A 22390-nucleotide genomic window follows, 5' to 3' on the forward strand; every position below is an offset into this window, starting at 1 on the left:
ATGCACTTAGACAAATTCATGGTAACAGAGGAAGAAAAATACCAGTTTCAATGTCTTTAAATTTATGACACAAAATATTTCCTCCTAATGTGTTTTTTTTAATATCTTTGGTAAACAGTAAGTGGCACCTTAGCCTCTCATAAAGAAAACCCCAAAAAACAAATGAAGAAACAACCAAAAATGATAGTCCTAGTTCATAAAAGAACTACAAATGAAGAAAATATAGGGCGCCACTGTATTTTCTGTACTTTATGCACAAAAATCTTCAAAATAGCTTGCAAGTAGACAACTACAGTGAAATCTTCCCCTATTGTTCTTCATGACAAATTAGAAAAGTAACACATACTTGGAAGCTATCTTTTTGCACTGATAGTCTGCAAGTAAATAAATATCTCCTCTTTCAGAAACACATACTGTAGCGCCATCACTTGCAGAGACCAGGGACACAGAGATGTCTTTATGGTGTAGAGCAGAGACTTGGCGAGGTGCAGTAACACATTTTTCTCCATTAGGATCCAGCAGATAACCTAGAAAATACAACACACCCAAAAAAATTATTTGCCATTCCACACATTGAGCACTTAAAGGATACTTTATGACACTACTTTGAAGAACCTTTAAATTCCAGGAGATTTTTTAGGTAGTTGGATAATACGTCTTCAAAATATTTAGACAGATGAGACCCACCACATCTACTTGTTACTTCACTATAAAAACCTAAAAACCAAGACCTGATACATAAAAATGAAGTAAGGCATAGTCAACAGGGAAGCTATTTAATGTGGTGGTACTGCTTTGATTCCAAAAAAAGATTTCATCATACAGAAATTCAAGACAGTGGAAATACCATAACACTGGCATAAACTACAGATTATTTTGGACGCTGGAATACAAAAAATAAGCTTGTCAAAAAAATTACTGTAACTGCAGGTAAGCAGGAAGGCAGCAATTACGTGGAACAGAAAAGGTTGGAGCTGTAATGCAAGATCTCTGAAAACATTACAGAATTAAATAAAAACAGGTCCTTGCTGCTCTGTTGCAAAAAGAAACTTAACATCAGGAATCTCATACACAGCCTAATCCTGTTTTGTGTGCAGGGGACTTACGCCTGCACCACAGAGCAGAGAAGGGTACAAACACTAGGAAACAAGAAACAAAGCTTCCTCTACAGCTGGCAGCAATCCTGCCACAGGACAATGTAAGGCTATGCTCAAACACGTCATGGGGGCAGGTTTGCCGCCACAGGTCCACCATTGTGCCCAGCTGACAGAGATAATATCACTTAAGATTCAATTACTGTCTCTCTGTGGTACTGCACTGGGCCACATGCTAACCAGAATAATCCCAACAACATAAGCAGCCATGAAAAAAGCTTATATGATGGGTGCTTATTGAAAAAAAAAAGGCAAAACCAAACAAGACACTCATTAGTAAGGTATATCTCTGACAAACAAAAGTTTTTTCACATGCCTTTGACACCTTAACATACAAACACAAAACTACCTGGAACCTGAGGCCAGAGCTGATGCAGATTATGTGCCAGAGATTGCTAATAGTTTTGTTTGCCCATAGACCCAAAACTGCAAAAATGCAAATCCAAACCAATACAGCAATACCTGTTTATTATAAAAGATAAAAGCAATTAAAATGTCCCATTCATACAAAAAATCAAGTTCACTAGTTGGTAATATATTTTTAAAAGGCTCTGTCTTGACTTCAGAATAAGAAAAAGTTAACTGAAGATTCTGGTAGTGGTATTGCTGAAAAAAATCTAGGAATAGGCAAGTATTTAACTTTAAAAAATTAGTATGGAAAAAGTTATCAGTAGCATGTTTACACGGCTTGATGAAAGAAGGACATAGGCAGGAGAGCTGAAGGCTAGTTTATAATTTATTAAAGGCAGTGCCAGCCAGATTGCTGGAAGGAGACAAGCTTGCCTTGGAGTAATTTCCAACACAGCAACATCCCAATTCCTCAAAGTCTCCAGTAGCAGGACCACACAAGATACATGGAAGGTAAAAGTTAAAAAGAGTTCAAATGAGAGCTAAATCTGACAAGCTCCTGTCATCTCAAAATGTGAAAGTAACTGGTAGGAATGAAAAATATTCTTTGAAAGAAGTGTGAAGGGATGATGTCATCAGATTGATTTAAAAAACAAAACAAAACAAAACAAAAATTAACAAGAGAGAGAAAAAAGCTTCACCCAGGCTTCTGTTCTCAGAAACGGATGACAGGTTAAGCATGAACAACATCTTTCAATGGCTGGGTTTTACTTTCAGAGTGCTTCTACCTTACCTAGTTGGCCGCCATTCAGCCCCATGGTATACACTGCTTCCTTAGTCCATAGCACAGTATGGAATCTGCCTGCAGCCACTCCAATCACCATTCTACCTTTCAGGTTTTTTGCCTGAACCTAAGCACAAATCCAAAGTACATCTTAATATTAAGCAGCAACAGGTGAATTTCACACGTACAAACTTCTGACAACATTTAACTCCTAAAGTCATTAAGAATGAAGCACTAGTATCAATCCACATACAGTCTAATAAAATCAGGTTATTTCAGAAGTTTGTCAAGTGGGGTACTATTGCACTAATCACAAAAAGAAAAAACTTTTTGTAATAGCTAATCAGAACTGGAATCAAGAATCAATTCTCCTTAGGCTGTCTTCATATATAAGATGTTGAACAAGACTGAACAGGACATGAATAGCACAGCCACAGAAGACTCAGGTGCTGCAAAATGTCACCTAGAAGTTTAAACTTGCAAGTAAACACACTGCAGAACACTCCACTACTAATTCCACACTTCACATTTAACTTAACTTTTCCATATTAAGATGATAAAATCATAGCAAATACTGTGGATATAGAACTGCCATTATACTACTGAAGAACACATGGTACCCCAAAACACTATCCTGTTGCACTTTGGCCAACCATTCCTTTTTACTTTCACAACACTAATAGCGCCATGTTGCTCTACTCCAGATGAAGTTAGAGCTTCTTTACTTAAAAAAAAAACCAAAAAAATTTAGACATTAGGCATAGAAATATAGTTAAGCTGCTGTTGCCCATACCCCCTCTTCCCTGTCACTACCTTCCCAGAGCACTGACTCCAGTGCTTTCAGCAAATGATGTAATGTTCAAACCTTGAGAGCCATCATCCAATGATCCAAAAGGAACTAAGACCATGATTCTCAAGTGATACATACCTATTAATACTTCAGTTACAGAACAATTTGGGGAAGAGGGAAGAAAAGGGTTTTGGCAGTTGTACCTTGTATCATACTTCACACTACAAATTTTGATCTCGTTCAGGTTACAAAGTCAGATGTTTATCAGAACACAGTTAAGATCTGGGATGTGTGATAATACAGAATCAAGATTTATCTGAACTCACATTAAATTTTGCTGTTCTTACGAAGTTTAGGGGTTATTTTTATAATCTTCACATTTTACTTTCTGTTCAGAAAAACCAAAACAGCAACACCAGACAAATAAGCTTTGACTGATGTTATTTTTACCTGTCTTGGAACACTGCAATTAGAAGGAGGAGGAAGAATACCCAGTTGATGGAAAGTATTCAAACCAAATGTGTAAACATATCCATCTTCTGTTAGAACAACAGTATGATCCTTAGCTGCAGCTATCTGGGAGCACTGATGACCAGTTAAGCCTTCCACAAGTCTTGGAACCTGAATCAGGAAAAAAAAAAGTTGATATAAGAGCATATCATTTTGTTATTAACCAGTGGCCATCTATGAAACTAAAGTTACACCAACAGAAAGTCATGACCAAATATTGAAATAAAGATAAAATGCATTTGAACACACAACACACTCATTAACAAAACAACCACATCCAGTGCAGTAGGATTAATTACTTTCATTTGAAATGCTATCAGGGAAATGTCCTTATCTATCACGGGAGATTAATTTTAATCCACCTGTTCTGAAATTAGATTGGAAACTACATCTTCAGGACAGCTGAACAAATATTAACTATCACGTGGTATTTTAAAAACCACAAACACTAAAGTTATCTGCCTCCAACACAGGATATTCCTAAAGAGGTTTCAGAGAATAAGGAAGTAGTTCAGTATCTTTGAGTCTTCATGCACTCTAACATGACTTCTCCTTTATTCAACTACATAACATCACAGTTTCAAAAGGCAATTTGAAAAAAAATTCCTAATTTAACAGAATTACTTTCTTAAAAAAATAAAAATTTGAGCTCCAGTCTCCACTATAGCATTCAACAACAGAACATCAATATTAGAATTCTTTTTAGATCACTGTGCTGCAAGATAAATGCACGCTGTGAGGTAGGATAAGATGCTTAAGTCTAAGAATTGTATTGTCATCATATTTAGTCGTCTCAAATTTTAGTTTTGTGCATTGCAACAATGTACTATTCAAATGAAAATGAGCAGTGACTTTTCACTTATGGTGCATAAGTCTAGTAAAAAGCAACCCTACCATCCCTCTTCCTGCCACTACAGCTTCCCAGCACTGTACTGCTGTTTCTCTGCCAAAAAAGCCCAGCCAAAAAACATTTGCTTACACTTACCTAGCATCAACTGGCCTTTAAATCAACTCAGCCATAGCACAAGTTTGACCACAGCACCTAGCTATCTGAAGTTAAACTATAATTGAATGCACATTCCTCTACCCTCTGCCACCTCACTATTAGCAAAGGAGAAGTTTTTCTGTTAGTTAGTGGGAAGCAAGGAGTTTGGCTTAAAATGAATGGCAAACTCATTTTGAAAGTACACTGACAGAAAACTCTAATTCCCTTTTTAGACTTGCTGTTAGAAATAAAAGAAACATTATACTAGACTACAAGAAGTAACACAAGACAACATACCAAGCATGTTTGCTCATCACCATGACCCAAGCGCCCTCCTTGTCCATGTCCACATGTATACACTTGGCCTTTGTGGGAAAGGAACACAGAGTGGAATTTGCAGAGTACCACCTGAAAAAATGGCAAAAAATGGATGGGGTAGAGGCAACATAGGACAGATTAACTTTTCTGGATAATCTGAAAACAGCTGCCATAAGTACTTTGCAAAGAAGTTCTGCTTTAAAGATATATTCATTAAAATACAAGTAAAATAGTGGTATTAAATCATAGGACACATAAAATACTTGCTTTAAACATATTATGTACTGCCTTAAGCTACTTGAAGAGATCAACAGTTTCAGTTTATTAAAATACGATCAAGCATGGCCCCATAAGCTAACAAACTCAAAAGACTGAGTTTTAAGGTCCACAATGCTGCCTCAGAAATGCCAAAGAAAACATGTTAAGACTGCAGCACAGATTGTCTGCCCTGAATGTTTGCTCAAGTTGTACTTTAAACTTTCAAATCTTCTCAAACTGAAGTCACAAGAAGTTATTAGAGACATGTGCTTAACAGCATATGCTGTTTTGAACACAAGAGGAATTTTAGTTCAACAAGTACCAAGCACATTTACTATTCCACTTCAGTTCAAAGTGTGACTGAAGTCACACAGGAAGTCAGCAGCTCAAAACAGTTACAGAAGTGCCAATCTTCTGCATGTGTTTAATGACACACAAGCCATATATCCAAAGTAAATCATATAAAAACCCTTGTTCTCACCACAAAACAAAGAACCACAATTTCAGTAACAGGGATAGGGGGGTGCAGGGATGTAAGGAGGTGGGCAGAGAGGAGAAGGCACCAAAAACTGTTTTTCCATGGAAATCTTCAATGCTTGATAACTCCTTGGTTACTTTTTCCCATTTACACACTCTTCACCAAGAAACGTGCCCATGTAATACATTAGGAATACCTGTTTAATATACACGCCATTCCGAGGAAAAAGGTCCACCAATTCAGGATGATGTCTACCCTGCTGACCACCATGGCCCAAAGTAAAATTTATATTGTTTCCCCAGGTGTAGACTTCAGTGGGATCTGTAATGAAAAATATCCTCCCTTGTAAATTTATCAGTATTGTGCATATTGACATCAAAAAACAATTGCTATTTCTACCTAAAAACTGAAGAGGAATTTTTTTTAACCTAAAACTGAACTTTAAAAACATTTAATATTATAAGAAGTAAGGTACCATGACAAAATATTCCAATAATATTGTACAGATGATCAACACTAGCATCAGACATCTCACAATTTATGAAGTCCCAATTAAAAACAGAAAATATGGCATACACTGGTACCTACATTAATACACTGTTGAAACAGATCTCATTGCAAAATACAAATTAGACTATTTTATTTCTTACCAGTTTTCTTGAACACCACATGGATAGGCCTATCTTTCATCACAAGATCCAGGGCTGATAAGCCTTCTTTATCCTGAACATACAGACTAACACCATGCTGAAAGAGGAGAGGAGAAGAACTGAATTTTAACTGCACAGCTTGATGCAAACCAGGTAAACCTTTAAGGAGCAAAACATATCTTTAATTGAAGTTTAATACTGATAAAAGATAATCTTCAGATTCAAGTAAACTGTATGCAAATCTAAAATAAACCAAAAACATTGCAAATCTGTTCTGCCAGGTATACATCTTGTTGATATATTAACATGGATTTTATTGTCTTAACACTGACTGTGTAATAAACTGTAACCAGCAAAACACAAAAGAAACAGATGTGAAGATAAAGCACTGACATCTAGGAATGGCAAGTATTCACCAGCTTCAAAGGATGCATTTTCTTTAACTGGTATTCTACAGAATCAGTTTTGACAAGCTAGACAAGTGACAAAATTAAAAAACTGCTATTACTTTGAAAACAAGCAAGCAACACAGTTTCACAGTTGCTGAGAAAAGGCAAGAGGACACAAACAGCCAGGAAAGAGTGCTAGGAAAGTTTCAGAGGCACAACACATGTGCAGGTCATTCTTTCAGAACTTAAAGAGACACAGACAATCTCTGTAAATACAATTTTCTCAATACAAAAGAGGGCTGCTACAGCAGCATTGATTTTAGGAAGGAAGTCAAGTGCCATCAATCACTTCCCAAAAAGAAAAAACTCCAGATGTTCTCAAATAGAAGTTAATGGCCAACTCAGCTGTACCTGTGTACCTGAGGTCATGGCTAATACAAAAGATACCTTAGAAAACCTCACACTTAAGAGGTAAACTCATGAAATACAACTTTATTTGGAAAAACATTTCCCAGAAGAACAACAGCATACATTCTCCAAATTATAAAGACAACCCTAGAGAAACAGGGCTGGGATTAATTCACCATGTAACAGAAAAGACTGACCTATTTTTAAGACTTAACAGATAGCTGGATATTCTTCATTTCTGGAAGTTGTTTAAAACAGAGGCTACAGGGATAGTCACATGGTCAGAATTTATGAAAACAAATTCAAATTGCTGAGTGGCAAGTCTTGTAGTTAGCTATAGTCTGAGAATAAGCCAAGAACACCTCCAGCCACAGCAGAAGCCTGTCATCCACACTAGTTTAGGAACCCAGAGGCTGATTCTGGAGCTAGTACTGTTTAACATCTTGACTAATAACCTGGATGATAAACTAGAGCGCTGCTCCCTCAGCAAAGGTGATGACAGGAGACCAGGAGGAGTGGCTGATAAGTCAGAGGGTTATGCTGACATTCAAAGGGACTTTGACAAGCTAGAGCAACAGGCTGAGAGGAGCCACATAAAGTTCAACAAAAGGAAATGCAAATCCTGGCCCTGTGGAGGAACAGCCCAGTGAACTGGTACAGCTGGAGGCTGAATGACTAGAAAGCACCTTAGTAGAAAAGGACTTAGGGACTCTTGTAGACCACCAGATGACCACAAGCCAGCAAGCTCAGAGTTAAGAATGCTGAAAGCATCCAGGGCTGCAGGTGGGAGTGTTGCCAGCAAGCATTACTCAGCACTGGCAAGCCACAGCTGGAGTGCTGGCTTCAGGTCTGGAATCCCAGACAGATAAGGACATACAGGAGCAAGCTCAGCAAAAGACCATGAAGATAATGACTGGGGCATCTGACATTGAAATAGAAGCTGAGAGAGCTGGGATGCTTAGCCTAGAGAAGGTTTGGGATGGGGGAGGGGTTCAGCAAGCCTTATCATACATAATAAATACCTAATTGGACGTGAGAGGTAGGGAGGATAGTGATATCCAGGGACAGAAATAGTGGCAATGGGCACAAACTAATGTATAAGGAATCCTGTTTAAATCTAAAACACATTTTTACTGCACTGATAGTAAAACATTGGAACGGCAATGTCTGATGCTTGGCTCAAAATCCAACCAGACATAGTCCTGGGCAGTCTGCTCTAGCTGATCTTGCATGAGCATGGGGGCTAGGCTAGGCAATCTTCAGAGATCTCCTTCTATCTCACCTATTTCATAATTCTATTCTATAATCAGTTTCTGTTGTTGCTATAATACCTTAAGAACACATCCTTTTTATAACACAGTGCAGGAGACAGACCTCAGTTAAGGAACCAGAAGAGAGAGCACCCTCCATGAACTGTTTTGTTCTGTTTCTTAGAAGAGTATCAGTAGAGCTGGCTAGCAAAAAAAAATCTCATTCACTTATGTAACTGACAGAAAAGTAAAAGACATTGGGGAAAAGCTGTACAGGCCTCCTGTAAGCAAATAATCAAAGATACACTAGAGGACTGAATACTTTTTCATAGATCACATACACAGTTTCCAGTTTTCTAGAGAACAGAATCATACAATGCTTATAAAAACATCCATTTTTTTCAAGTTTAATGAAAACCTCCCCACTCTGTAAGGGGACAGCACATGAAATAATAATTTAACAGTTATCAGACCCTACCAGATCCACCATCTTTCTGTTTAAAGTCTTGTACAAGGCAGAGAGTTATGTCTACAAATTGCTAGTCGCTGTAATTTTAAAAGACTGCATTCAAAATGGAACATTCTCTGACTTAAAAGGTTTGTTTTTAAACAACCACAAATATTTCATTTTCTCACATGGTTAAAGAGACTCTGAACATCTCAAACAAACATCTCTCCCCTTTGCTGCACTTGCAAAAGGAAGAACTGAAGGAAGATTAATTAAAAATATATACAACTTGCTAATTGGATGGGAAGAAACAGCAGTTGTAAGAAAGGAGTAAGGGGGACTGAGCAAAAGCCCTGGTTTAAAAAGCTAATGAAATGGAGATTCACTTAACAGAATACTCCATATCTTGAATTGTTTACCTCTTAAACATAAGATTAATTTCTAATTATAACTCCATTTAATTCCCCCTTATTTTAAATTCTCTAACATCAGTTGATACAATTACTGCAAGTCTATTTTCAGAGTACTTTTAGTCTGACCACTCTCTATTTTTAAGATCCTGAGCCTGATATCATCTAACAAGTCTTCAAGAAGTCCACAATTAATCAGGGATTAATTGTGTCTTCAAGAAAGTCCACAATTAATCAGGGATCCTTTCTCAGTGCTGATTTCTGCATGGGCAAAGGCAGACATCTGTATGAACAGAGACAACCTTCAAGTAAATCAATGCACTGCAATCTGAGCACACTATTAAGACAGGCCTCAAGAGGCTTCCAGTCAAGTTTAAAACCACACTTTTACATAAGCAATACAACTCTGAAAATTGTAGATGCCAAGGAAAATTACAGTTACAAATCACTCACCTTCAGTAATGACAAAACACAATCAATGTATCCATAAAATATACTTCTGTGCAAAGCTGTCCATCCAGACTCTTTGTCTTTTGCCAAGAGATCCACTCCTTTGGTCTCAGCCAACCAGTCCAGCACACCTTTTTTGCCACAAGACGAAGCGACATGTATAACATTTCTACCAAAGGCATCTTTGATAGTTGCAGCATTGTAGCAGTAAGAAGAGAGAAAGGCCTTGATCTGGCCTTCACTTCCTCTAGTAACTACAGAAATAACATCCAAAGCATGCTGTAGAGATCGACACTTTGAAGTGCACTCTGGCATGTAAGAATTCATCTTCAGTTCTAAAGCTGCTCTTCTCCTTAAGGGGAACAACCCTTAAGTGTATCAAGGCACTCCAATTCAGTACACAACACAGTGCCTTAGAAAAATTGTAATTCCAAGGATGTAAATCCAAGTTTATTGAGCTGCCATTAGAAATCTTTGTACTGTTATGTTTGGCACTTGATCCAAATAAATATTTATAAATATATATTTTTAGAAGTCTTATTTCACCATCTTATATAACAAATAATCTTGTCCATAGAAAATTCCAAAAGTGAACTACCTCTAGTGTGCAGAGGGGGATTCCCCCTCCACACTACCTTATTCTTCTAAAACTCCATAATTGCAAGGGAGACCTGAAAGAGAGCAAACCAGAACAGATTAGTAAACAAAAACACTTTACCCCTGCAACTGTACTGATTTAACTGCATATCAAACTAGCAAGCATAGGACAAGACAATGACACAAGGGCTGACTGACCTGCCCCATGCCATCTGAGCTTAAACTCAGACATTCAATCAGATTAAAAAAGCATTACTCCCTACCCCACCCCAGCCTCCAAAGGCACCTCCTACCTTTGTTTGACATAAGTTGTTTAGGCCACAAAGTAAACTAGATCCAAAAAAGTTTGCTTCCCCACCCTGAGGATCCTCAGAATCCTGACTGTTTAGTGTCTAATTCTATCATTACTTTGTGAACAGAAAGCAAGAACTGAACTAAAAGACTGGGTGGGGTGGAAGCCATCCACTAAAAATCCCCTCAGTTGTTGAGTACACCATGGCTAATAGAGGCATTGTTAGTAACATGGTAGAGGGAAGGAGAGACCACAAATTTTCACAACCACTGCAATAAAAGGGTTGTGTCCCACCTTCTCTTCCCTGGCCCAAATACCTATGCATGTCCCTATTAATTCTAATCTGCAGAATCAATAGGAAGCCTCCTCTCCACCACTCCCAGAGCTGCTCACAAAGGAGAGGCAGAGGATGGCATCAAAGCAAATAAAAGCAGCTTGTACAAGAGACATGAATTCAGGCTGTTAGCATTCATTCAGGGCCAAGGTCTAAAGCTCCTGAAACAGACAAGAAGAAAAGAGATCTAACTTGGAAGGGGTAATGGACAAAGAAGGAAAAGGAAGCAAAAATAAGAATTCTTCTTCATGAAGATACATTCACAGTCTGGGGCATACAGCTCTTCTGCTTAGCTGTGCATACTTATCTTTAGCATATACATCTTTCTCTGCATCCCTTTTCTCAAAAGTAAAGGAGGCCTGACAGAAGCACTCACTAGCCTGTGAAATGTCTGCAGTTATATTCAGAAGTGTCACAAGATGTGCAGACTGCAGTATAAAAATCACATACAAACCCAGAAAACAGAAAAAGTGAACTACATACATCACTAGTACAAGACCACCAAAAAATCACTCTTCCAGATATAAGTTTCAAACTGAGTGAAACAGTATTCAGTTCATGTTTTTGTTTGTTGTGTAAAATGTAATTTAGAGCTGTTCTACCCACAATTGAAATATTCTAAGACAAGCTGAGCAATGCCATCCTGAAAGCTAAAAAAATAAAACTAAAAATGTTAACACACCCTCAGAGTGGGGAATGGGGACGATAAAACAGGGACACACACCAAAAAAAAACCCAAAACACAAAACTCCTCCATCCTACTCGGCTTAGCAGTCATGATACATGTTCACATCCTACCCCTTGACGCCAACCTCATCAAAAAAGGCTGAGCTTAGCTTCCATTGCTTTTCAGCCACTAAATGTATAACCATATTTTTTTAATATCTTTATTTGCAAATACATATCAGAAAAATATATTTTTGTTTGGAAAAGAAAAATGCCAGTCCTCCTCTTGCTTTAAGAATCAAGATTTCCATAAAGCCCCAAGCAATCAGCTTAGAGCAAACATTAGCAATAGAATCTAAACTTTCAAGAAAAAAAAAAAATCTAGTCCAGAGTATTCATTTAAATATCTCATAGCAGAGCCTCCAACAATTAGTTTTCCACCTCATTCAGAAGGTGGAAAATACATTACAATACTCAGAATGCAAATCTATGGACCAGAAGTTGTTCAGTGTATACCTTCAAAACAAGTTCAAAGAGCAGGCAAATGATAAAGAAAAAAAATCATTTTTATTCACTATTATTTAGTCCCTCATCCCTGACCGGGGGTAGCACCAGGAAATCTTTACAGGACTAGAACTGACCACAACTGTTCAGCTTAGATTTGTCACAGCAAGCTTCAGTTCACTCTACAGGGCATTTTCCAAACAACATACAAACTCCTGCAGTAACACAAGAAATTTATCATATATATGTCTGGACTTTTGTCCTCTGACCTTCTCAAGCCTCAGATTATAAGGAGAAGTAAATCACTGTAACAGGTTTGGAAAAAAAGCTCTGATTTCAAGAATACAACCTGACCTGTTGCTCCGATGAATCGAAGTGTGATAGGTAACTATTAGCACACTCAGACTGCCAGCGCATCGAACACCCTTCTAAAACTAATAATTAAAAACAAAACACCCTCAAAAAAAAAAAATTTACAAAAAACCCTAAACATTTCAAGATCTACAGGAAAAAATGTATCACATTTCACCAATATGACACTAGGCAACAGAATTATGTCATGGAAGAAGTAAACATTTTATGCATGCCTTGTAAAGCTCATCTTAAATATAGCTCATTGTTTAAACATTACTATTGTTTATACACAGGAAAATAAAGGTAAAGATAAAAAGAACATTAAGAAATATCATTCAAGGAAGACATAAGGTTGACTAATCTGTTAAACTAGTATGAAATGGCACCACCACCCAAGAAAGCAGTCCTGCTCTCCCCTGTGTCATACCTTCCTTTGTGCAGATCCACAACTACCTAAGGTACTGAACTACATGAGAAAATGATCCAGAAGAAAGCAAATCCTGAGACTTGTACCATTACAAGAAAAGAACAAAGAGGCCAGACAAAAACTTATTGAAGGCACCTGAACTCCAGCCTATCAAACACCAAAATAATGTGAATAACAAATCAAATAGTAAAAGAATAAAAAGTCTGCTAGTGAACAGAAATATAAGCCTGTCTATCACACACTAACTCCATCACAGTGACATTTACTTTAGCTATGTGAAACCTGACTCTGCTGAATTATTTCTTTATAAGTCATTCCAACCCAGCCTTTCTTTACTGTAAACATTACAAAACTAAATACTGTATTAGTATATTGATATATACACCTTGAGCTCAAGACAAAAGGCTGTAGATCAAGTTTTCACTTAAGGCTGTCACACTGGCAACAAACATTGTCACATTATAACAAAATCTGAAAAAGAGTGATCATCAGACCTGTTACACAAAGAAGTCCTTAAGAGAAATCTTAAAACTTTCAAATTGTGAATTGAAGCTCAAGTCAGTGTGAAAGCATTTCCACTATGAAATTCTTATTTTTAGTATATGGAGTCCTAGCTTAACAGTGAGCACCTAAAACAAGCACAAAACAGGAAGCGGCAGCATTTTTTAAATTTTGAATTAAGATGACCTTAGAACATGGTGCCATTCTGATTATGTGTCTCCATTTTTATTTGCAGATATTTCTGTAGGCTTCTCAGCATGAATCACATCCATGTTACAATACCAGTGTCTTCTTAATGTTGTAATTATTAAAAGACATTAAAAGCTAATTAAGGCTATAATATGTTAACACTTCTATGATACAGTAGGCATAATGCTGAATTCAAATTATTTTTAAAAACCGATTCCTAAGTAACATTATAGAAAACATCACAAAAAATTAAGGAATTAGAGCAGCGTTCAGAGTATCCCAAAGATATTTTATTTCAGCAGCAAGTGGGTTTCTAACCCTCAGAGTCATGAGCTATTTATTATAAATGTTCACAGCCCAGGAAAATTTAAAAGATTAGAACCAATTTGGAAGTAATTCTTTAGTAGCAAGAAAGTGTTTGTGGTATCTTGCCTCCTGCAAGTGGGTAGGTAGGGCTGTCTTACTCAGCTCTCCCCCTCAGAGAAGGCAAAGCACCACTGCACCAGAGCTGTCAGACACCCTCCATGAAGGAATGTGTCAGATGCATCATCTGACCCTATGGAGGCAGAACTCCTACAGCTGAAAAAGCAGCTCTGTACCTACTGCAGTTGTCTCAAAAATTTGTTCCTCTCAGAAGTCACTACAAAAATCAAAGCTGTCACACCTCTCCTGAGTATGAAGTGAACCAAGATTCTACAAATACCTTAGTGACTAAGGATGACGGTGATAGATTTCATTTCCTGCAAACAGCAGACATGAAACCTCAACATTTGGGAAAAGTAAACAGAGTTGGCAGAAGCCTCCCACTGCGAAGTTCCAGAAACTTCCTTCTGTGCATCATACTCGCTATCAATGCATTCCCAATTTTCTCTTTTTCCAGAAAGCATTTCCACAGAGGTTGTGTGCTCTTGGCTCAGAGGTACAAGGAAACAACAACCAACCCTCACCTCATGGGTGGCAGTGCCAATGTATGTTTCTAGCATCCAGTCTGATTTGATACTAGAACTGCCATCTGTGGTCCTTCCAATTCTTCCTGAATGCCTACACACTGTTAGAGCTATCAAAACCTGGCTAACAAGGATGTGGATACTGGTACCAAGACAGTGGCTGGCAGCTGCTGTAGTGACTTTTTAAATTTAATACAGACAATGGTGTTACATGGAAGTGAAAGAGAACACAGAAGAGATTCAGCTACTCAGAATTCAGCGCCACTCAAAGACAGATTGCTGGGTTTGCATCTTCAATGTGCACTGCATTAGAGTAACTCAACTGTCAAATTAGTCACATGGCCCTGAAACTCATCCTTGGGCTGCTTTACTAAAAACATATTTCTCAAGACCTTAAAACTGGCATAAATTCATTGCAATCACTGCTTTTTTGTCAGTTTAATAATTTATTTTTTCAGTGTTATTAGTTTTACTAAGTATCAGTCACACCTAAAATGCACGTGGTGAAAAATTACCTCGCTCCCCTAATTTGGCTCTCCTAAAACAGAACTAAGTGATGGTTTCTATTTTTCATATAAAAGAAACATACAGCTTTCCTTGTCAAGCTTAACACCCTTCCTTTAAAAAAAAAAAGTAAAAAATATTATGGTTTTTCTGAAGGCACTAAATTAATTTTCTTTTCCTTTTGATAATAAGTTGCTAAGTGAAGTGAGACTGGCAACACCACACATTTCAGGAAGGTTAAGTCTATCCTTATAAGGGTATTGCAATATCTTAAATATTTCCAGTGTGGAATGGAAGGGGGTTGTTTTTTAAATAAGCAGGCTGACATTTTTCCACATTGGTCCATTCACATTTGTTTCATAACATCACAAAAGACCTATAACAATAACAGCACAGAAATCCTTAAAATATTTGTACCTAAAGCAAACTTCACTAAACAGACTACTTGACTAGTAAACTAATAAAAAAAGGCTTACAGAAATAAAGCCAAGGGAATTTGCTATCTTGTTACCATTTCTCCAGGACTTTCTATTGACTATATTCTTACCTAAAGGCAACTATCACTAATACATATTAAAATAACAGTTTAGAATCTGACAAAAGTGAACAGAAAATTGAGGCTAGGTAGTAATATAGCAGCCTTAGCACTGGCATTAGGCAAGATCTCAAGGAAACACAGATGAATTCCTAGATAAACAAAGCAAGTGTAACTTTCAGGTACAGGCAGCACATTGTCCTAGCCTTTAAAGAACATTAGACTACTAATTCCTGCTTAGATTACATATCCACAGATAGATTAACCTGTTCAGAAATTCTCTGTATGTTTGTTGAAGAAGGGCAAAAATCTACATTTTCCAACCGCTTGAACACAAAATGTGTTTTATGGGGAGAAAAGTGATTGAATGTACAAGGAAAAACAGGTAAATCTAAGCTATGCAGTAGCTGAGAGTGGTTTAGTAGCCTGAAATTCCCACAGAAAGACCTTTAAAAAAAGCAGCTTCTTCTTGACTATATAATAGGAGCATTGAGACATAGAAAACAAGGGTTCTGCTCTCCTCAATGCACAAAATATCAGTCCTTCTTCTAGTTCAGACAGCAAGTTTTAAGAGAAGCAAGTAAGTTGAGAAAAACTTGGGAAGAGTCACTAGGATTCAGAATGTTTATGGAACAACCCCTGAGTACAAGCAGGGGTTGGATCTCTTTTCTCCTTCAGCTGTGGCTTCAGCAGATCACCCAGAGCCTTTGAATAAGGTGTCCGTTACACAAAGAAACATCAAAAATCCAGTCTCTTTTACTCCTGATAGTGGACAAAGCCGTCATTCGTTCAAATTTCATAAAAGATTCAGATTATATGTCAGGAAGGATTTTCAAATGACAAATTGAACGCATGTCAGGCTCTCAAAACAAGCTGAAGAAGCAAACAGCTCAAGTTATAAATAAATGTGACCTGCCCAGAAGCAAAGCTACAAAGAAAAACCAACTTGCTTTGAAATGCACCACATTCCACTATGCCCACTATGTCCCTTGGGCCACTGCTGCTGCTTTCACTGGGACGGGGCCTCCGTGCCACCACTCAGCACAGGTACATCCCAGCACAAGTGACCTTTAGAGGCTCTCTCCAGATTTTCTGTAACTTCCTCCTTCAACAGCCACAGCATAATCCTTATCAGAATGAGACATTCAGCAATCCAACAACCCTAATTCAGTTGGTCCTAGCTGAGCTAAGCAGCACTGCCAATTAAAGACTGACACATCTGTCAAAAAAAGACCAAAGTACCACTGGTAGCTAAATTCAGCCACAAACGTCAGAGCACATCTATCACTTGGGAATCATTGTACATAAACAGTAAACTGTGCTACACTTATCTAGAAATACACAGGACTACTTATGCTTAATAACTTCATACTATTTTAAAAAATTAAAACAAAGTGCTATAGGTGAAAGTACAGTGAGTGCAGTTAGAGTCATTTCCATAGTCCATCAAGATCTTGCTTCAGGCTTTACTGAAACAGATAATGCTGAAGGGAAGTTAAACACAACAAACCACAAGTGTGCACTAGAACTTCACCCCACTTCATATTATGTCCGATAAATCTGTCAAGAACTTTTTTATCTTGGGAAAAAAGTGACGTTTTTGAATTAACTGGGAACTTCTGGTACACTTTTAATGTAGACTACCCACACCAGATGTTCGTGGGCGATTATTGTTTTTTGTAAACCACAAACTGTGACCAGTTTCCACAAAGACAACTACACTGACCACATAACCAAAAAAAGAGTTGCATTTCGCCTAGGAAGACTGCAAGGAAGTATCCTTTTAAGATAACTAGGAGACCGCGGCTCTCCAGCGCTTACGGTGCTGGTCTAACCCAGCAGCACTGTGAGCTGCTACCAAAAACAGACCAGTATCACCAACAAGGAGAGAAACGCGCCAGGCTTTCCCTGAATCCACAGCTAAAGAAACTTGGCAAGAGGCTCCTGCCAGTGTCAGGGCGGGGGAAGGTCTGAAGTGCTCCAGGGAGCCAGAGAGAGTCCAGGGGCAGGCAGAGGGGCAAGGGGCCATTCTGACTCCCACTACACGCGTCCACGTAGCTCAAGAGCGATGAGAGACTTATTGACATAGGCGGCCAAGCCACGAAGCCGGTCCCCTCCCATTCTACGTGGCCGGCTGTCCTTTACCCTCCCTGGCTGCCTTGCCCGGAGCTCTCCCCATTCCTTCAGCCGCCCACAGCCGCCGTCCCGAGCCCTCCGACAGGACCCGTCCCCCGAGCGGCTCCCCCGCCGGACGCACCGGCCCGCCCCTCACCAGTCGCTAGATGAATGGACTCGGGCGGGCAGGGCGGGACGCGCGCTGGGCAGCGCGGGGGCTCATCCTCAGTGACTCCGGGGCAGGGCCAGGCTAAGACAGCAGCTGCTACCGCGACAGCTCCGCCGGCGACAGCGACGGCGACAGGCGGGGCCCGCGGCTCACAGCGGGGCGCACCGACAGCGGCCGCCGCACCCAGGAAGAAGCGAAACGCCGATTGGCCGCCGCGCAGCCGTACCTCGCGCGCCGATTGGCTGCGGCTGCCGCCTTGGCCCCGCCCCTCTCGGCCGAGCCCGGATTGACTGACAGGCGGGGTCAGGGGGACGAGGGGCGTGGCCCGGGGTGGGGGCGTGGCCCGGGGCGGCCGTGGTGTGGCAGGGGTTAAAGCAATATGGCCGGCGGGGCTTGGGTTGGGGCTGTGGGTTCTTGTGTCGGGCAAGGGAACGGGCTGGAGTCAGCGGGAAGGGGGAGAGCTGAGGGGCCTCCTTCTGGCAGTCTTGGCCGGAGAAGCGCCGTGCCTTGCTGCGAAGGGTGGGATGGGTTTCTGGTAAGGTCACGCCTCCCTCATGGAGGGCTCAAAAGGAAATAGTTAAATACCCAGCCTGTAGGTGCCCTCAAAGTAATGGAGAAAAAGCAGGGAGAAGGCTGTGCCCATTCAGAATGTGTTAAACCGCAGCGGTTTTTCTCTCTGACAGAGCAAGTGGTCTAATGTATGGGATGCAGCTTGATTTTTTGTGAGGCTTTTGACGCCATCTGGGGCAGTCTCGTAGGCAAGCCTGGAGTGCGCAGGAGGATTTGCACAGCCGCCCTTGGGAGTCCTGCGGGGCACTCCGCGAGGGCTCGGCGCCTTTTGGTGGATGTCTGGGATGATGCAATAGGTGGCACAGGTTACAAATTAAATCTGGGACAGGATTAGGGTGTACTGTTTAAGGGCAGGAAGCCGAACCCAAGACGAGCAGTACCTAAAGTAAAATACAGAGTAAAACAAACACACATCGACTTTACGTGAAAAAAAGAAATTGATTTATTTTTTTCAAGAAAGAAGTTAATGATGTATTGATATTAATGTAATGGCCAGAGTTCCTATATGTTTTTTAAAGCCCCGGCATTATCCCATGCGGTGTGAACATTATGACTTTAAAACAACACAGCTATCTTTAAAACCAAAAAACAGTTGGAAAAAAAAGTTATGCATGTTCTTTAGTAGCAGTTCAATTTGGGAAAGATCCAGTATGAATTGTATTTAGGTGAACTCAAGCATTTTTACCTGTGCCATCTGACTCAGTTAATGCGAACTATACGATCCGCTCTCTGATTTTCTCTCTATAAACATTTAGTTTGCCAGCAGCCATTCACCATTGCAACTAAAACTGCAAGCTACGTGAAATTTATTGATGCGTTATTTTCCCATTGATAGTTTCTTAGTGCCTCAGTCACAAATAAAGGTCGGAGGTGGCCGTGATCCAAGTCTGCTGCCAGCCGGCCTAAGGACAGAGATGACCATCTGGGGACATGAGGAGGTCCAAATACAGCTGAAGTCAGTTCTAAGCAGTGCTTTGTTGCATAATAACAAATTCAAGTGAATAGCCTGGACCAACTTTGGAGCAGCAAAGAGCATGATGGAAAGATGAAGAGGCTTAAAGTAGAATAATGTCTAAGATTCCATATGAAAAAGATGGAAGCTGGACTGCCCCTCAGGTCTTTCATAATAAATATTAATGTAAAGAATAGAAAACCGCAGCAGGCAACAAAGAAAAGTGGGAAAATAACAGAGTCATGATAAGACCTGAGAGTCCAAGCCAGACAAAACCTTGACAGAATATCCAAAGGCTTTCAGCAATCATTTTCTATGCAAGAGTTTTATCTTTGCAGTACTTTTAATACTTTCATGGAAAAAATAGATATTAACTGCTTTGCCTGTTTTTTATTGTTTAGGTTTTTCTAATTGACCCCAGCTTACAGGTCAGTAATAGAAATTCCCGCTATCTTGTACTGCCTCTGCAAAAGCAGCAGCAAACTAGTGAACACCATTCACAGAACCAGGATGCTACAGCTTGATTTGCAGAACTACGTTGAGGTGCTAAAGTAATATTGTAAAACAAAAGTAGCTCAAACAGGGTAACTTGAGCATCTGTTTAAATTACTTGTTTTGGTTTGGGGTTTTTTACTGTGAAAAATTGCAACACTGTTGCATAAAAATATGCTATTTTAAGTCTTCTGGAAAAAATTACAGATGTGGAGATGAAAAGCCAGCAACAAGTCACTGAAGAGTATTTTTAATTGGGTAGTCCAACAGCAACATTTGTAAGTTTCTGACACATGTAGTTTGTGTCTGTCAATAAAGAACTGTTCATCTGGCTTTTTTCAGTCCGTGGTGAAAAGATCTGAATCACCAGAAATAAACAAGTAATTATAGGAAAAAAATATGTCTCTAACTGCTGTTACTTTTTATAGAAGCTCTAGGCTTTAATCCATAGAAAGGAAGGAAGAGCAACACTTTAAAAGGAAAACCAGTATACTTAGCTATCTTCAGAATTTGAGGAGGAACATTAATTTTGAGCAACTTAACTAGCCTACAGAGTGTATTTTTGTCTTTATATACTTTATATACTTTATATACTGCTTCTTCAACAGTTCATTGACTGTTGAAGAATTACAAATTGACTGTGCTCTAAATGTGTGTACTCATTTAAGGTTAGGGAAGATAAATCTAGGCTATAGGGAGGACGTTACCCCATTAGGCAGCTTTCTAGTGACCTATTAATCTTATCCATCCCTCCGTTGTAGTCTGCACCAGACTTAGGCTGCTGGAGGAATTAGAGGAGGAGATTTAAGTGACAGAAAGGAAAAAAAGAACTTCGTGCTTTATTCTGTCTGAAATTGATCCTGAATGTTGGGGAAAAAAATTGATTATTTTTAAGTCATTAATCAGAAAGTTCAATCTATATATCAAAAATGAAAATTCTTAATTTTTTCCTTTTCAGCTATACTAAATGTCAAGTGACAGATTTTTGCCTTCACTTATCTATTTATGTGCCTTAGCTGGCCTAATTATTACCAGTGTTCTCTGGAGCCTTGAGTAATAGCTGTTTTTGGCAGCAGTAATACTCTGCTGAAGAAAATATTAATCAGGCTTAACTTCTGCTACTAAAAATGTTTCTCATGATCCTTCTCTCTAATGAACTTGGAAAAAAAAGAGAGTATAAATGCTAGGAAATTTGTATTACAGAACTAATAAAGCAAAATTCAATGTAAAACCTCTTAGAAGGGAAAGCTTGCAAAAAAAAATCTCCAAATTTACTAAAACTATGTGCCTCTTTTTCTAACAAAGCTTATCCTCTTACTCAAACAGACGGGGTAATAAAATTCCTGATGTATAACAATCTAAGAAAGTGTGGAGAAGTCCAAGGATCAAACAGCATGGAAATGACAATGGTGATGGATATGGGCTTCCCAAACTGATCAATCTACTTGAGAGCTCACCTGTGAAGTAGGAAATAGAGTGGTGGTAAGCTTCCAGGAGCTTTCTCTCAGCAAACCATGGCTCCAGAAAAGCAGGTTCTTCATCTTGCATGGCTGGAACACTTCTGTGTATCTGTGCCATGTCAGAAACTCCAACATCTCCTTTTTGGCTTCCAGGATTTCCAGCTTGTCTAATTAGACCTTGGGAGCTTCTCTGATGCCTAAGGTAGATTTTCTGTTATTGTATATTTCCAGATACACAAAAAGGATAGTTTATTATCAGTGATATGCAGCGTGTGTGGTGACAATGCATTGTCCCCCATTTGTTCAGAATTCCTGTATTTTTAAAAAATGGTTTGTAAAATCCTGTGATAAAGGGCCTAGCATACATGAAACAAAAATTATAATGGCATCCCACAGGTACTAAAAGAACTTTTGTGGGACCTGGTAAAGGGAGAGTTATTAGAATGTAATCTTCAATAAAATTAAAGACTGCAGTATATGTAAAGTTATTGTAGTATGATCTGTTGTGCTGTGAAATATTTTGCAGAAGAGCATGATTTTAAACAAAGTAGTTGTTGGAATCTTTTTTTTTTTTTTTTTTATTCTGGGGGAAGTTTATTGTTAAAGTGCAGCAAAAAATTCAATTTGGGGCCTGTCTTTCCCTTATCTTCCTGAATAGAAGGAGCAAGGCTGCAGATTATTTCAGAGCATCAGCCTTCTGTGGAGAGGAGAGATGGATGAAAAGACAAGGAGATTCTCTTGGGCTTCATACTGACTTTCCAGTGCAAATCTCAGAGTCCACAGCCATGGCAAATAACACTGCTGGTCTTTGGCAGTCTCACAGAGAGGGGAGAGGAAAGATTATGGTGGCTAAGAGAAAAAGAAGATCTGTCTCTCTCTTCTGAACTGGTGGAAACAGAGAGAAACTGCCTTTCTTGCCTTATTCCAATGACAGGAAAAAAGAGTTTTGGTTTTAACTTTTTGTAAAGACTAGGTAAACATCCTGTTTATGCTCCAGCTGATTTTTTTTCCCTGTACATATCATGCCCAGATGCAGCTATGTTGGTGCTATCCCGGAAAAAAGCATCTGACCCCCTGTCATGCATCAAACCCAGGTAGAGTGGCCATGCTGGCAGTAGGATCTTGCTGTGCTCAGTTTGGGTGGCAGAGGGA

At 39.2% G+C, this 22390-nt stretch overlaps 1 protein-coding gene across 3 annotated transcripts in view; it reads right to left on the bottom strand.

The window, feature by feature from the left end:
• IBTK (inhibitor of Bruton tyrosine kinase) overlaps positions 1 to 17909 on the bottom strand; it is a 52921-nt gene extending 35012 nt beyond the window's left edge. For 2 of the 3 annotated variants that reach the window (XM_084202514.1, XM_084202513.1), the window contains exons 1-8: positions 17753 to 17909; positions 9634 to 10301; positions 6276 to 6372; positions 5822 to 5946; positions 4869 to 4979; positions 3527 to 3697; positions 2296 to 2413; positions 347 to 527 (exon numbers count right to left, since the gene is read on the bottom strand). In XM_084202514.1, the coding sequence (XP_084058640.1) occupies positions 347 to 527; positions 2296 to 2413; positions 3527 to 3697; positions 4869 to 4979; positions 5822 to 5946; positions 6276 to 6372; positions 9634 to 9957 (1127 nt within the window). In that variant the 5' untranslated portion in view covers positions 9958 to 10301; positions 17753 to 17909. The remainder of the gene's footprint in view (positions 1 to 346; positions 528 to 2295; positions 2414 to 3526; positions 3698 to 4868; positions 4980 to 5821; positions 5947 to 6275; positions 6373 to 9633; positions 10302 to 17752) is intronic. The other variant, XM_084202515.1, reaches the window with a different exon arrangement.
• Between the last annotated feature and the right edge of the window lie 4481 nt (positions 17910 to 22390).

The sequence above is a fragment of the Fringilla coelebs genome, assembly GCF_963513975.1.
Source record: "Fringilla coelebs genome assembly, chromosome: 3".
NCBI classification, from domain to species: Eukaryota; Metazoa; Chordata; class Aves; order Passeriformes; family Fringillidae; genus Fringilla; species Fringilla coelebs.